Source organism: Strigops habroptila, chromosome 8 (assembly GCF_004027225.2).
Source record: "Strigops habroptila isolate Jane chromosome 8, bStrHab1.2.pri, whole genome shotgun sequence".
Classification (NCBI taxonomy): domain Eukaryota; kingdom Metazoa; phylum Chordata; class Aves; order Psittaciformes; family Psittacidae; genus Strigops; species Strigops habroptila.
In genome coordinates this window covers 16,429,169-16,445,489 of record NC_044284.2, presented here as the reverse complement: position 1 = coordinate 16,445,489, position 16,321 = coordinate 16,429,169, and the positions used below count along the sequence as shown (strand labels likewise).

The window sequence follows — 16,321 nt, the reverse complement described above, 5'->3', positions numbered from 1 at the left end:
CTTACCTACAATCCTGTGTTTACAAACAGGGAAGTCTAAAAGTAGGTGTAGACCTAAAGTCAGCAGGACCAGCCTAAGTGCCCAGTATGTGAGGGCCACTAGTAACTGGCCCTAAAACACCTTGCTGCTTAAAACCACTGTCAAACCTGTTTCTTAAATGTGAATCATTAGGAGGGGGTTGTGGTTTTCATTGTTGTTATTCAATTGTGGACCATAAATGGCTATGGCTTTAAAAGGCTTTAAAAAATACACCAGCAGTTTTGGAAATGTATTTTAATAAAGGGTCTGTGAAAAACACTAGGAAAATATTTTTCTCCATTGCAAAATGCTGTGCTGCTTAATCAAGTACCTAACTCAGCCACTGTACCAGAAGCATTTGTATTGATTCCATTTATTGTGTTTCTTGTGTTACCTTTTTGCTTCACCCTTTTGTATGTTAAGGTTGGCTTTTGTCCTCCTTTCCCATCTCCTTGTCACCTCAGGCCTACACTTGAATCTCTTTTCACATACAAGCTCTCGTCCATTCCTTTTTCTTTTGCTTCTGTCGTTCTTCCACAGCCTTGCTGTTATTGACCGTGCTAACTTACACCAGAACAGATGTCATAATATTTATCTTAATTTTTAAAAACTGGATACGTTTTTTCTTTGATTATATTAATCTCTAATAAAACCATCTAATTTTCTGTATCTTTAGATTTTTGGTAAAACGTTGTGTAAAGATCTGTCACAAAAGTATACTTTGGTTATTTGCAAAAATCCACCATCTGCTTGTAAATGGCTTTATTTTTATAAAGTAACCACTTAAAATTGGCTTTTCAAATTTAAAGCTTTTTTTTCTAGAATTAGTTCAGTGGGTTGGAGCTTTCCATTCTGTTATATGCAGAATTAGGGAAACATTTCAATTAATACTCTGGACAAATGGGCAGCTTCTTTGCAGTAAAAGAGAAAATCTGAAAAGAATGGGCTGTAGACGTAAACCAAAGCAAAGAAGCATTTATCCTACTGCTGCTTTTAGTCTCTTTCTTCTTTTTTAAGCATTTAATTACTTTATAGGGTTATTTTGCTATTTGCAGTGGTTCACAGTAGACAAACACACTGTAAGTAAGCTGTTTTAATTACTTTATTGCTGGGATGGTAGAGATTTCATCTTATCATGGTCCAGTACAGTGTACAAAATTGCTGAGTAAGAGTTACACAGGGAAAAGTAAAACACTAGGACAGTGTATCATGGATGTGCTGCTCTGAGCTAAGATTTAAGATCAGCTAATTTCAGCAGAAGGTTTGGTGTCTTTAAATATGTGTGCTTACACTTGGATTTATAATTTTGATACTGTAAGGTATGGTTTCTGTAGGTATTTCTGCATTCTGAGTTTAAATATATATATTTGCGTATATATATGTGGTATGTTGAGAATTTTACAAATGCTTCATTAACAAATAATGAATATAAATAGCCGTTTTCCTAATGTTACAAGCTTTTAAGCACCACTAGTTACAAATAAAACGTCTTTCCTATTACATTCTCCTATGAAAGTTCAGTTCTACTCTTTAAAAATAATTCTCTGAAGAAGCAACAGATAGGTACATTCACAGCTCTATCTGCTTGGTACAATAGCTTGATGTTTCCAGCTTCTCAGGCTTCTTTAGGAGAATGGTATTTAAGCTGAATGCGCAGGTACGTCTAAAGTTAAAGTACAGAATCTTTTAGTAGATAATTTTTAACATTCATATCCCAGGGCAGGCATTATTTTAAGATGAACAGCTTTGACCTGGACTACTAAGCAAAGCCTATGGGAATTTTAAATTACTATTTTTCAGTCTCTCCCCCCCCCCCTTTTTTTTGTCTTTCTAGAGTAGAACCACACTTTAACTGCCGTATCTTGTTTAAATAACTTAAACATCGTGGCTTTGTGCCATCCAATAATGAAGGCACTGTCTTCCTGCTACTTTCTATGAATTGATACAAAATTAATGAGAAATTAAACTATTTGGATAGGGAGCACTCACTTGGATTTGCAGGCATACAGCATCTTTTCTCATCAGCTGGAATAGAGTGTTGCCTTAAGTGACAATGCCCTGGGATTTCTGAAACTTAGAACTCAAAGGGTTATTTTAGACTAGTCTTTTGGGACTTTCTGGTTTGTTGGTCTTTTGTTTGGTTTTGGGTTTGGTTTTTTTTTTTGTTAAACAGGGAAGAGAATGAAAAGGTCTTTGAAAAAATCCTTTGTGTACTATTATTTTTACATGATGGACTTACCAGCTTTCAGGTGCAAAATTATTGTTCATCTGAGAAAACATTAACTGGCCTAAGAATTCTACGCAAAGAAAAAGAATACGTGGTTACTACCATATGTGCAAAATAAATTGCTTTATTAAGCATAAATTTAGGGACACAGGCACATTTGTGTGTGTTTACTATGATGAGTGTATCCTTGTAAACAAAATTTTATTAAGGCAGTGATGAAACCAACGTTAACATGAGTAATTAGCTGATTAACACATTAAAAGATGCACAGTGCGGCCAACTGTATACTAAACACTTTGTACAAATTATGTGGTTTAAACTTATTTCAAACCCCCTTCACAAAAATGAAGCTGTCAAATTTAAATTATACTTTTACAGTCCTAGTTATCTGGAGTTGAAGATAAATGTGACTTTTTTTTTTTTTCCTTGAGGGGAAAAAAGTAGCTTAGGTGCATACAGCACTGAAAGTAATGGAAAAAACAGGAGTCTTACCAGAAGTGAGTACGAATTCATTGACTAATGTTTTTATTCTAAACTGTGCACCTTTAGTAATGTAATGGTCCCTTTTACTAAAGAATGGGGTATAATTTTCTACTTGTATATGAACTTTCTTGAAATAACCAAGAGTCTTGGCATTGCCTGGTCTGGCTTTGGATTTGCATTGTACTGAAATTGTTGAATTTTAGATGTTTTAGGCATTTAATTGCAAGTTAAAATCACTAGTAAACTGCATTCTGACTGTAGAATTCAAAAACTAAATAAACTCTATGCATATTAGACTTATTTTACTTGGTCTTTAGTTTTGTAAGAGCATTGAACTGATCATAACACAGTTTGCAGTTGCAGATTTTAGTGATAATGAGCTGTCTCGCTCCTCCAAAAGTATATTTCTGAATGACACTGGATAGACTGATACTTCATAGTGCAGAATAAAGATGAAAGACATTACCTACCTCTCAAACACTGCAAGAATCTTTATTCCCTTTTCTCTAGCAACTGGACATATAATTTGACAGCTAGATGATCACATGCTAATATAGAAGAGGCAGACATGCATACAGAAATATCACTAAAAACTTGTTTTGCTTCATACTTTCATCGTTATTATAATTTGACATTCAGAGAAGAATTTACTTTAAAAGAACCATTAAACTGACCATTGGAACAAAGCTAGAATGCAAACTAATCTGCAGCAGAAAAAATACAGGATTCCTCTTGTACAATTAATGCTTCTCTAAAACATAGCATCAGGATATAACAGCAATAAAATGACATCTCTTTCTAACACTTAGAGCCCCAAGAGTTACATAGTGGTTTTGATCACCATTTTGGTTGTGGTAAAGCTGAGACAAGTAATTTGCCAAGTCCATAAAGCACCTGTGTCAGAGAATGATCTATGATTTGGAAATCCATGGCTTGAAGTTGTTGAGTCCAGTTGATGCAGCGTGTATCTGTGACCTTCGAAGTTGCCTGAAATTCTGTTTATACAAAGGAAGACTAAGCTAAGCTAAATGGCTGATTGGGATTTACTTTTCACCTGACATTGATCAATTAATGGCAGCAGTTTGCCTTCCTCATGAAGCCTTTGAGTATCTGTAGCACCTCCAACAAAAGACCCATTGACAAACACTCTTGGGACCTATCAAGAAAGTGAAAATTGTGTTAGTTACTTCTTGGATAGAAGATAAAAATCTAAGCGACCCACATGCACTGTAGTACAACATAACAGTTGAGTTCTTACATATGCATATTTAATAGTGCTGTACAACTCAGATATTCCTGTAATATTTACAGAGATCAGAAACTGTTCACATGTCCCTCAAAAATGGCATAAAATCACTGTATGGGAGATTGTATTAAAATGATTGAGTCAAGGGAGACTATATAAAATTAAGAAATTACAAGGTGTTAAACACAATGTATGTACACCTATACAAATGAAAACTGACTCTGGTATCTCAAAGTGGCACCCTCAGGGTGAGGGTCTCAACAGGAAAAGACAGTACAGAACCCTTCTGCAGTACCCTGTCTTTAATTTAGGAGCTTGTATCCCAAGTTTACTTGTCTGGAAAAAGTGAAGAACTTGATATGGTCATAAGTCATGAGAAAGAAGTGTAGTGCAAATTCTTAACTTTGGTTGTTACATGCAAGAACATATACTTACTGTTCTGCCACCAGTCATCTGTTCAAGAACATCTTGGAACTGACTTCCATTTGTATTCATGTCCAGTTCTACAGCTGTATAATTCACATTTATACTGTCAAAGAGATTTTTTGCCATTCTGCAGTAGGAGCATGTTGTTTTGGAGAAAATCACCACGCAGTTATCTGAAATTATCTCCTGTATGCTCAAAAGAATGTTGAAGTCAGCGTGTTTTGTTTTTAAGTCAGTGTATTTCAGCAGTATCAAGCAGTCATGAAAACAAACGCAGAAGGTCAAAATCTGCTATTTCAGTAACAAATAATGGAAAATTACTCTGTAAAAGGCTTTGTGAAGTATTTTTAACAGGCACAACTGAGGAGTTCCCAGCCATGCTACAGCAAGGGCTGGCTACTTTTGAAATGTCTCCCAAAACATTGTACTTCTTTCTCATTTTTTAAGGTAAAGTGAAAAGCAAGTTCAGCTTCTAAATTTCCCTCAATTGTAATCTAGAGCCACAAGAATCTTAAGGTGAGGAATGAATTATTACTCTTTAAAAACAAGGAGCAGAACAGCAACTTCCTTTATCAAGGCATCTGTTAAGAAGATATCACCACCTGTACGGTGAGTGTAAAACATATCCACCCTACATCTGTTCTGAAGCCTCTGTGGTGGCCTAACACCTCCTTTAGGGATGCATCCCATACTTCTGCATCAGAATAAAAATTGCTTCCTACCCGACTACTAAGAAAGTCAGGCTTTCAACCTCAAAAAGTTCAGATGCACTTGCCCAGATCCCAAAGAGTGTCTGCACAAGAGCAGTAAGCAGCGAGGTGCAACTTCAACAGTTTGCAGAACTACATGGAAGATAAAAGTGGCTTCCTTTGCTCTACTTGAGCTTTTCAGGAAAAGGTATGCTCTTTTCTTTGAGTAGAATACCTGGAGTCAGGTAAAACAGAGCAGCATCTGACTTGCAGGAATGCTATGATCTTGTGGGAGCAGAAAAATAAAGGAGAGTTGGCATTAACAATCTCTATGAGAAGCACTGCTGGCACTTGTGAAGCTGTGTCTGACCTGGACTTGACTCCAAAAGGGAGCAGAATGATTGTGAGGCATGTGGTATGACTGCCATGCAATGGTGCCAACCCTGAGCCCGCTTTTGCTCTGCACTCACAGAGCTCCTACAATCTGCCAAACAAGCTGCATCTCCTTGAACTATTTAGTACAGCTTTCCCTGTCCACCAGGCAAGCAGGATGTGCTGGTGGCAAGCAGAATAACAAAAGGGGTATTTTTTTCCCATCCCTGTGGAAATCGTACTCAATGCCCTACAGAGTGCTCTTCCTCTTAAATACCTGATCTCGCAATTTTCTTATAAACTGGTTACGAAGAGCAGTGGTTTGCGCTGAGGTGGCCACTAGGCTAAAGTTCCAGGGATTGAACTTTGGACCACCCACATCTTTTTACTTCACTGTAAATTCAAAGTCATTTCAGGCCATCATTTAGTATCAAGAAATTTACTTTAAAAAGCAACTTACTCTTTAAATGTTTAAATTTTACTTACTGAGTCATTTTACAAGGTTTAGTCCCCAATACTGACAGCAGTACTGAGTTTGAGTAGAGGTCTGCAAAAGACGTAAAATGGATGCAGCCTAGGAAGATCAAGTTCCAGGGCTGTGGATAAATAATGCTGCCAGCATTACTTAATAATCATAAGAATCAGGTTCAACATGCACAGCTATTTACAGAATTTCTTTGTACAAATCATAAAAGCTTCTAAGTAACTATGGCTTTTGGACCCGTTGAAAAAAAGAACTATATAAATTACGTTACCTGTATTTGATTAACGACAGCATCATTAGACAATCCCACAATAGTCTGATCATTCCCCATTCTAAAACTAAACAGAAATTAAAGTTAGATATTTGAGCTTTCAAACAAATGACACATTTTACACTTCACAAACTAAAGGTTGGCTTCGTACTGTTTTGTTTAAATATTCAATGCGATTTCTGCAGTACATGTGTAATTTTTCTTCAGCTGCAGTATCTACAGCCATGCTAATTCTCACATGCCTGCAGGAAGATGAAAATGAAGAGATCGATGTTGCAGACTATAAAAATAACCAAACCCGCTACCTCGACAAGAGAAATACCCTTCCCCCCCCCCCAGTGATAACACAGACACACGTGTCAAATCCGGCACCGGGCTGTGCTCAGCGTCGGAAGGAGCCCCTCTCACCAGTGAAGTGGCTTCCACGCACATGCTATACCGAGGCCTGCGCGCCCGATACCGGCCGCCCCCCCGCGCCGCCACAGCCTGGGCGGCCCCGGCCGCTCCGCAGCCGGAGGGCCACTCCTCCGAGGGCGCGCGTTCCAAAGCCACGAAGACTTAAAACACGACCCGTACCAGGCCCAAGGTGCCGGCGGAGAGCTCCCGTCCGCGCCTCCCTACCGCACCTACCGACTGACCGACCGAACAGCCAACCCGCCACCCAGCGCCCGCCGCAACGCCCCCTGCAGGGCCATGGCCGCCAAGAGGAAGGGGCGGGGCCTCTCCGCAGTCCTCACGGCGGTCCGACTCCGCTCGCAGGCCCCCGCACCGCCTCTCCGGGGAGCGTGGGGCTGCCCGGCGCGCTGCCGGCGTCCTGAGGCGCCGCTGGCTGGGGCACGCCCAGGGGCCGGCGGGTCCTTCCAGTGAGGGTGCGGAGGCGATGGATGTTTTGCTAATGACTTTATGTGTGGTGTTATAACAGCTTATTCTTGTCAGGATTAGGCTGCGCCTTTGTGTTGGATAAAGCAGATATTTTCCTCTTTTATTACCCTCCCTTTGTACCCAGGTTCTAGGTGTTTTTCTCTCTGACCGGTGCGTGCACCGCTTGCCTGCGGAGCTCCTGCCCCGTTCTCTCGAGGCGCTGCCGTTCCCGTGCCACCGGCCAAGTGCTGCCGTGCCGGGGTGCGGTAGGAACAGGCGGCCGCCTCGGCTCCAGCTGCTAACGTGACGCCGAAGAGGCGTGCTGCTCTCTGCGCCTGCCCGGCACCGCGGACGGCTCTCTGCGGTGCGGCGTGGACGCTGCCGGTGCCGGGACCGCACGACACCGGCGGCCACGAACCGGTCCGGACCCCCCGCGCCATTCCCCTCGCGGGGACACGGGCCCACCTGAAGCCGCTCGGGCCGTGACGCTGGTACCGCGCGGCGGCACCGTGAGGGGCGATGTCGCCCCGCGGCCGTTACGCTCCTGCCGCAGGCCCAGCGTGCGGAGCGGCCGGTTGGCAGCGGCTTTAGGAGCGCCTCTGCCGGCGGTGCCTATGACCCTGTCCCCCCTGGCGGCGCTGATGCCCGGGCCCCGCCACTTGAAGCCGTGTTCAGGCCACTTCGAACGCGGCAAACGCTGTCCAGAACCACCGCTCCGGAGCGGTGCGGGCGGGCCCTCAACCAAACAAGCCGGGGGCCGCCCTGAGGGTGGGGCCGCGTCCTTCCATGGCAACCGGTTCGGCGTCGCCCCCTGGAGGCGACGGAGATAGCGGTGTTATTCAGGCGTTCGCGGTGGGCAGCCCGGGTCCTGTCGGCGGGGTCCTCGCACGGCTGGTAGAGGGGCCGGAGCGGCAGCGGCCGGTGGCTGCGGAGCGAAGATGGCGGACGTGCTGAGCGTGCTGCGGCAGTACAACACGCAGAAGAAGGAGATTGTGGTGAAGGGGGACGAGGTGATCTTCGGCGAGTTCTCCTGGCCCAAGAACGTCAAGACCAACTATGTCATCTGGGGGTGAGCGGCGGGGCCGGCGCGGGCGGCGGGCGGACGCTCGCCCGGGGAAGGGACGGGCGCGGGGCGGAGGAAGAAGTTGCCCTGAAGTTGCGGGGGAGCGCCCGGGGAGCGGGGAGGGGGATCCCGCCGCCTGTTGTCTCCCGCTGCGTTGTAGGGAGAAGGGCGGGCGGGCGGCCTGGTTGCCGCCTCCCGGCAGGGCCCTTTGGGAGCGCACCGGAGCCGTGCGCTTCCTCTCCGCCTGGGCGCGGTGTCCTGGGGGGGCTGTCCCACGGCCCGCTCGGCTGGTGCCGTTCGCGGCGAGGGGGGCGATACCTCTCCCCTGTGCTGCTGGCGGCCCGGTCGGTCAGGGAGGTCTCGCTGGTCCCTTCGGGAAGGTTCCCGGGACCCCGCCCGGTGCCCCTGCCCTGCGCCGGAAGAGCAGCGGGTCCGCGGCGAGGCCTTGTCTCGGCTGTCGGCCTGTCCGTGCCGCCTGGGGAGATCGGAGAGTCGCAGCGGGGCTGGGTCTTGCGGGCTCATGCGATGAGGTGGCAGGAGGCAGCTCCTCCAAGTTTTGTTTTATTTGCATGCAAAACAGCGGTTATGTATTTACTGTTTTAGTCTATCCGGGCTACTTTTCATTTCCTGGAGCTTTGTCCTGCTGTAGGAAAGTCAGTGAGGTCCAAATTGGTGCTCTCTCTGTGGTCTCTTGCCAGCATTGTTGAACCATGGAGGTCCATTGCTCCTCCTCAGCTGCTCCGAGCTGAGGCCTCATTCTGCACTGGACCTAATGCAGGCTGGTTCCCAGTTGGTCGTACCGTAATAAACAGGCAGAGATAGCGTTTCTCTTGTTTAAATGATTATATTAAGTTAGATGCTTATTTTAAGAAAACTTCTAGAAAAGGAGGCTTTGTACCTGTTGAATTTTCTGGTATGATATGTATTGCTTACAGTGCAAGAGAGCTTTTCATTCTCCTTTCCTCTGAATTTAGCAGCTGCTTGCTTTTAATGGCCTAACAGAAGGATTCAATCAATCTTTCTTAAGTCTAAGAGAAAAAAATGGTTATTGTTAAATATCAGATAGTGAATGTTTGAGGTACTGATCAAAGAGTATCCTGTCAAGCTTGCTGGAAAATCAGAGGAATCTGCAGATTTCTCAAAAAAAAAAAACCCAAACCAAACCTCACCCTTGTACTTCACTCTATGACCAGGGATTATTTTGTTTAGTTTTCATAGCCATGATATGAACTTAAGTATTGATCCAGTATCCAGACTTTTAGTTTGAGAAAGAAACCTTTTTGTTTAAGTTAACTTACAGACAGATTTATTTCAAGAGTGATTTTACTTTGCTTTCTGTTTAAAACTAGAAATGTGCTATTTTACTACTTACTTGAAGCTTTCAGAAGCTCATTTTGGATTTATCTGCATTTCCTGGCTGAGGGGCAGATACTGGTAGCTAGACTGAAGAAGAAAAATATTTGGATAAGCAGTTAGGTTTTAAAATTGTTGAAAAGTCTTATTTTTGTTTTGCTGAGCAACCATATGGAAATTGTGATGCTTTCCTTGCAAGTTGATTTTCCCAAGCAGTAGCAAGTAATGGTTAACCAGACAGACAAGTTTCATTGCTCTTGTGTAGGGAACAGAGAAACTGATATGCCTAACTCTACTGCTGCAGAACAGCAGCCGTAACCTCATAATAGCTGTGTCCTCACCCTTTCCAGCAGATGTGTTGTATAATTTGGAGGTTTTTTGTTGTTTGGCTTGTGTGAAGTAAGTTAGTTAGCCACTTGGTTTAGACCAGTAGCGTCTGAACTTTTGGTAGGATCAGACCACTATCAATTCACAGTGTTACTTGTGAACTGCTGTGGAATTATATGTGTCTACTTACATTGAAGACACAGCAAAAATGAGACCAGTTATGCAAGCCATACTCAGTAGCTTTGACACCACAGTTTAAAGGCTGTTAATTTATGTAATTTCCAGACTTATGCAGGGATTTATGAGGAACACTTCCAAAAACTTTTATATTCAGGTCACTTGACAGGATCCAAACTGTGCTTGAGCTGAGCAGTTGTTAGTGGCTTAGTCTTTCATGAAGCAAATTCTGATTTCTGTTCTAGGTGTCCACAGTGTGGAGTTGCTGTAATTGCATCTCTACTGCCAGTCTGGAGAGAGTAATGCAAGTCCAACTGCCGTGGTGGTATTCTGCCCCTGCTAGAATTAGAAGTAGTAGTCCCACTAGACATTTAAGACTGTGGCTCCTTAAGCAGCTAAGCTGGCAGAAGTCTGCAGCGCTGCCCTGCACTGCCTTCTCTCTGTGCTAGCACAAGTGTTAGCCAAGCAGTGAATTGGTCTGAGGAACCAAGCCAAGTTCAAAGTAACCCAGAGGGGAAGAAAAAAAAAAAAGGCAGAAGTTAATTTTAATCCAGGTTAGTCTCCATATAATAATTGTATGAGTACTCTTGCTGGCACATGAAGAAGGCTAGATGGTCTAGGATTAGACGTTTCATGTGTTTTTATCTAATGGCCCTTGAAGATTATAGCATCTGTTTCAAAACTGAAGGAAGGAGTCAGTCTAACAGAGAAACTTATTTGCTTTGTTTACCCAGTAGAGAGGCTTGTATGTACAGCTGAGAAGTTTTAAACCAGTGAGCAGCTGGTCATGGGTATTGTAATTTGTGTGATATTCTGCATGCCTAGTCTTGTATTTTTAAAGATTACTGTCTCATCCATGAAAGAAAGCAGGCCTCTAGTACCTCTATAAAAATTCATGCTTTGAAACATGAAAGAGGAAATAAAGCAGTTAGAAATGAATAAACTCCTGGCACCCACAGGTTGGGGGGGAATGAATGAGCAGGAAATAAATTTCTGGTGTTAAAAGCAAGCAGGTGATACTCTCTCTTGCTTTGTGTAAACATTTTCTCAATTTTTTAAGCTGGAGTTTTGTTCGTTTAAGAGATGCAATTCCTAATAACTATTAAAGCAAACATATAACTAGTGGACTTTTTCAGGTCTGAATCTTAAGATTTTGTTGTTTTGGGTTTTTTTTTTTCCTTAAGTAAATGATGCTGTTACTGAATATGGGAAATAAGAGAATTAATTTCTGTGGCTACTTGAAGTATTTGTGAATTGAACGAAGCAAGCAACCTCTGAATCAGCTTGCTTTTAGTTCTTAGCTTGTTGAGAAGGTTCTTTTCTATCTGGAAAATCTGAAAGGAACCCAAACTATTACTGAAATGTCAGTTTAGACCTAGATTTTTCTCCTTGCATACAACTGCTTGTCCATCTGATGCTTTCCTTTTAATGTGCAATATCTTGTCCTCCTCATAAAACATCCTCTTAGAACCGTAATGAGCATGGCGATTTCTTGTGTGTGTAGCTGAAGTGATGAAGTACCAACTGTGCCCTGCTGAGCTTTGGCAGTGCCTGTGGCTTTGTAATACTGTGTTTTGAAATTAATGGATAACCGTTCATTACTTGTTTTCTAACTTGGGCCATTTATTGCTAAATATTGCTAAGTCTTGAATAGATGACCAGCTGGACTTTTTATATGATGTTCAGTGGATATGGCACACTTCAAAGAAATAATGAGTTATTCTGAAGTGAGATAATCTAAAACTTCGATTTTAAAATGAAGTGACAGCTGTATCATGTGACATAGGCTTCACTTCAAAGCCACGTCTAAGGGGACGAAACTTATGTTTCTGCCAATGCTCTGAATATGTTTAGATACCATCTCATCAAAGATAGCAGTGAAACAGTGAGATACTCGAACAGTTCCTTGCTGAGGAATCCAGTTCTGTTGGCTGTAATTGTGAGGACAACTTTTGGCTTCTTAGCAGTTGAAAGATCCTAGGTCTCTTCCCTTTCCTCTTCAGCAAAAAACCATACACGCACACCCCACCCCATCCCATGCAGAGAGTTTTGGAAGTTTTTGGAAGGAAGGGTGATAGAGATATCCCTTTAGCATTCTCCTGACATTTTGAATCACTTCTTACGGCATGTTATTCATGTTTTGTTTTTCTCAGGCATCATTATGAAAGTAGTGTTTTCAATCTTACTGCCAGTAATACGTTCTGAACAGATTATTGGACACTTCCATTCTAGATAATTTCAGAGAAGTAATTGGAAGAAAAGCAGTATGGAGACAAGAGACTTGCATTTCTATTGGATTTAGTATACGTTTGTGTAGCTCTTTCAGATTCAAGGAAGTTATGTTTGAGTGTTTCTTATTTCCTCTTCCTTCCCCCAGTGAGGTTGGCGCTTCTGTGGTGCATGTTTTGATGCTGATGTTGAGCCATAAGTAAAGCCACTGTACTTGGATGGAAACACTCCTTCATATGGTTTTAATGAAAGTATTTCTTCCTGAAATCTCTGGTTTGATAAAATTTCTGTGCCAGTCTTAAATTTTACAGTTGTGTCCTGGTTTTCTGGTGGGTTGTCTTCCTCAGGCTTCGAGGTGAGCTGTCTGGTTTGGCTAGCTGGGGATGGCCACTGGGCAGCGCAGAGGAAGCCCTGTCCTGCTTGGAGCTGGGGTCTGACAGATCTCGAATCTGGGCAGTGGCATTGCTGGTCCCTTCACTGAGGGTTGTGAAGATGATGGAATATTCTAAGTGATCAGAGAGTTAAAATATTTAGGGAGCAGGTTTTGGTCTGAAATGGGGACAGGTATTGCTTCTCCTACAACATCTTGTAGTAACAGCATAAAGGGGTGAATGTGTGTGTGAGGGGGAAATTACATTTGATGCACATGCAACCAAGCTGTAAACTACAGGTTTTGTTTGGTCTTGTTTTGTGGGATTGTTTTTTTGTTGTGGTTGGTTTTGGTTTGCTTTTCAAATTGTTGCACAGAGCAGGTTCCTTCTTAGATTTAACAGGCATCTCTTTCAAACAAGCTGTTTTGAAGCTGAGATTGAACTTGATGTTAGGTTGCTCTGAAGTTGTCTGACTTCACTATGGGAGTTCATTGTGATTTTGTAGTCTGTTTCACTTTTGCTGGTATTGTGTGCAATTAGTTTCTGGCTACTCCTTGTTTTGACCTTTTGGCACCATTATGAACCTTTTGTTCTCTAAACTTCATGGAGCTTTTGTATTCGGAGTTCTTCTTTGTGCTTTCTCTAGTGGTGAAAATTCTGTCCCATTATACCTGAAAAGCACATAATATGATTTTTTATTTAATTATTTTTTTTCCATTTGCAGTTGAGTTACATTCCTCTAGCTGTCCCAAATAAGGTAGACAGTTCCTTTGATAATCAGAATAAATATGTTTGAGATGTGGGAGAATGTGTTCTTACATTTTCCCAAGTCTTGCTTCATGTATATTTTATAACCCATCCAGCTCTTACTTTGGATTATTTTGGACAGTTTTTGTAATTTATTCAATAACAGGGTTGTAAAAGAGCAAAAGAACATATATCTTTTGCTCATAACTAACACAATTGATGGCTCACTAGTTTGTCAATAGCCTGGTAATAAGATTACTGCTTGCTTTTTGAACTTTCATCTGGAAAGAGAGAGAACTTTGCTAAAAAAAGTGTATATGTGAGAGGGAAATGGAGAGATTAAATGTTAAAATCTTTGTTTCATGATTTTACAGGACAGGGAAGGAGGGCCAGCCCAGGGAATACTACACTTTGGATTCTATCTTGTTCCTGCTCAATAATGTGCACCTTTCACATCCTGTTTATGTCCGCCGTGCTGCAGTAAGTAAATCAAAGTAGCATTTAAGTGTATGAATTTAGCTGGGGAAAGGGAAAAAGATGTGCAACAAAGTGATCAAATGACAGTCCCTGTTGAGGTGGAATATTTTTCTTGATAATTAATTTCCTAACATATCCCTTCAATCCACCAGGTTGAACTTAAAACAAGAGTCTGTCACGCAAGTATTAACAGTAATGGGAGCATTTCTCTTCACATTCTATGGTCACAGTTGTCTCCAGCACTATTTCAGAAGTACTTTTGTGCCTCTGCTCTCTGTTGTGCAATCCCAATTTAGACGATCCTTTAGTGCCCAAGATTGTAAGGATCTACAAAACGGAAAAAAGTTCAGCAGAATAGCTTTGGAGTGGACTCAGAAGTGTGCAATTTAATTCAATTCAAGAAATTATTGGATAAGCTCTACAAGTAGCGATAGGGGAACTGTGAAAGAGAAATTCCCTTTGATTTCCAGATGATTTCTATGAGCGTGTGTTTCATCTTCTCCTCTATCACATGGTTACCTGATACAGCAGTGCTGCGTGTTGTGCATACACAGAAAGACAAAATTGAAATACGCTATTTCTGTGTACCGACATTGACTCCTGGCAAAGAAGCGTCTGTGTGTGTGTGTTAAAAGCTAGTTCTTAATCTTACTTGCAGATTTGAAGTGAAGGAGCAGACAACGTGCTTCATTTTGTGTAGTGGAGCATCCTCGAGGAAGTAATTGTATTTTTAAGTTTGATAGTTCTTTTTGGGAGGCAGGATGGGTGTTCTTGTCTTTGTGAGAATGAGTAATTTTCAATAAAAGTGAAAAACCCTCAGCAAGAGACTTTACGAGGGAGTAACAGTTTAATGTCAAGTCTGCTATCTTTTCAGACTGAAAACATTCCTGTGGTAAGAAGACCTGATAGGAAAGACCTGCTTGCATACCTAAATGGTGAAACATGTGAGTGATGGTTTCTTTTAACTCAGACACATTGTGCATGCTACTGCTTCCTATTTATGACACAAGTGAAGCATAGAAGGGGAAGGATGGTTAATGATGGTCAGTTAGCAGCTTAACTGAATATGTTCAAGTTTCTCAAACAAAGTTAGGATTTCTTTTAAGTTCAGAACAAAATGAAAAAATAACTATTTTTATGGTGCTTAGGGAGGAGCCACGTTCCTATGTCCTTTGGTAAATAGCTGTATGTTAGAAAGCTTGGTGTTTGTATTTTTTCTGTCTCCAGACTGTGGGAAAATTTTGATAGTGCATTGATCATGATACAATAAGGGTGTGGGATAAAATGTTCAGTGTAGTGAACTATATCAAATCACTGCTTTGTCAGCCTGGCAGATTTGCCTACTATTCCATCATCTTTATTTTTTTGGTAACAATAGTCAGGGAAAAGAGGTTTCTCTGATGAGAGAAAGATAAATATGGCTTACTTCTGTAAGGGGCTCTGTTTTGCAGGTGGTCTTACAATTTCAAGTATAGTGGAATATGAGATTATTTCTGTAATATAAGCAATGAACCATTTTTTATATAAATATATTGTAAAGAGACTAGCATGTTGTCTTTATTCCCAAAACTAGACAAACTAGTAGATCTTGATTCCAGGTTATAAAGTAATTATCTTTGTGACTTTGTTTTCTTTTATGTGGTGTATGCAGATCATAGAAACACTGACTAATTTATGTTGGACCACAGGAGGTCATCTGGTTCAACCCCCTTTTCAAAGAAAGGCCGGCTTTCTAACTTCGTATTCAGTCAGGTCCTGAATATCTCCAGTGCCAGTGTTTGACCACCTTTGCTACCTAATACGTAGTTAGAATTTCCCTTGTTGCAATATATCTTCTTCCTTTTATACTGAAATACTTTTGCAAGTCTTGTACTGAAATGAAATGTTCTGTTTGATTACAGCAACCTCATCAAGCATAGACAGAAGTGCTCCACTTGAAATTGGTCTTCAACGGTCCACTCAAGGTACAGTTTAACTAGAAAATAACTTTGATGGTTATTTTATGAGTCTACTACAATCTTGCATTCTTAATGTCCTCTTTTTCTTTTAGTTAAAAGAGCAGCAGATGAAATATTAGCAGAAGCAAAGAAACCAAGAATAGAGGTAATGAGAGTAACTGTCATTGCTACACATTGGGGGTGGTGATAAGTTACAGTATTTATCTGTTTTTGTAGCAGTTCAGTTGGGCTACCTGTCTTCTGGGTGCACACAATACTTCTGTTCATGTGAACGTGAACTGGAAGGAGGTAGAACTTAAGCCTCTGATTTAAACTTGAAATTTTAATTGCTAGATGTATGTTGTAGTGTGAAAGGGGAAAGCTTGACCACATATCTGTAAGTACCTGTAATTATAACCTAAGAGCTATGGGATGGGAATAAAAGTGCTATTTAATGGCTCACTACAGTTATTTACCATCCATGAGTTGGCATTTTAACTAAATGCCAGTCTTATCTCTATTGATGGATTCTTATTTGTTTTACCTGCTAATTGAGTTCCTTC

General features: G+C 41.7%; 2 protein-coding genes across 7 annotated transcripts in view; one reads left to right on the top strand and one right to left on the bottom strand.

Annotated features, from left to right (window-relative positions):
* Positions 1-1,102: 1,102 nt before the first annotated feature.
* On the bottom strand, positions 1,103-7,831 carry GLRX2 (glutaredoxin 2). 5 transcript variants are annotated; one of them, XM_030495387.1, is made up of 4 exons: positions 7,543-7,831; positions 6,217-6,283; positions 4,410-4,586; positions 1,103-3,884 (listed from the first exon to the last, which is right to left on the bottom strand). In XM_030495387.1, the coding sequence occupies exons 2-4, from the start codon at positions 6,274-6,276 to the stop codon at positions 3,753-3,755; spliced, it is 369 nt and encodes a 122-aa protein (XP_030351247.1). In that variant the 5' UTR covers positions 6,277-6,283; positions 7,543-7,831; the 3' UTR covers positions 1,103-3,752. The 5 variants fall into 5 exon arrangements, with proteins under 5 accessions (XP_030351247.1, XP_030351245.1, XP_030351246.1 ...); XM_030495385.1 differs by lacking the exon at positions 7,543-7,831 and adding an exon at positions 6,793-6,930; XM_030495386.1 differs by lacking the exon at positions 7,543-7,831 and adding an exon at positions 6,843-6,922.
* Positions 7,399-16,321, top strand: part of CDC73 (cell division cycle 73) — a 111,964-nt gene continuing 103,041 nt past the window's right edge. Inside the window, exons 1-5 of one of the 2 annotated variants that reach the window (XM_030495376.1) lie at positions 7,399-8,146; positions 13,719-13,824; positions 14,696-14,765; positions 15,723-15,785; positions 15,872-15,924. In XM_030495376.1, the coding sequence (XP_030351236.1) occupies positions 8,016-8,146; positions 13,719-13,824; positions 14,696-14,765; positions 15,723-15,785; positions 15,872-15,924 (423 nt within the window). In that variant the 5' untranslated portion in view covers positions 7,399-8,015. Of the gene's footprint in view, positions 8,147-13,718; positions 13,825-14,119; positions 14,364-14,695; positions 14,766-15,722; positions 15,786-15,871; positions 15,925-16,321 lie in introns of those variants that run through there. The other variant, XM_030495377.1, reaches the window with a different exon arrangement.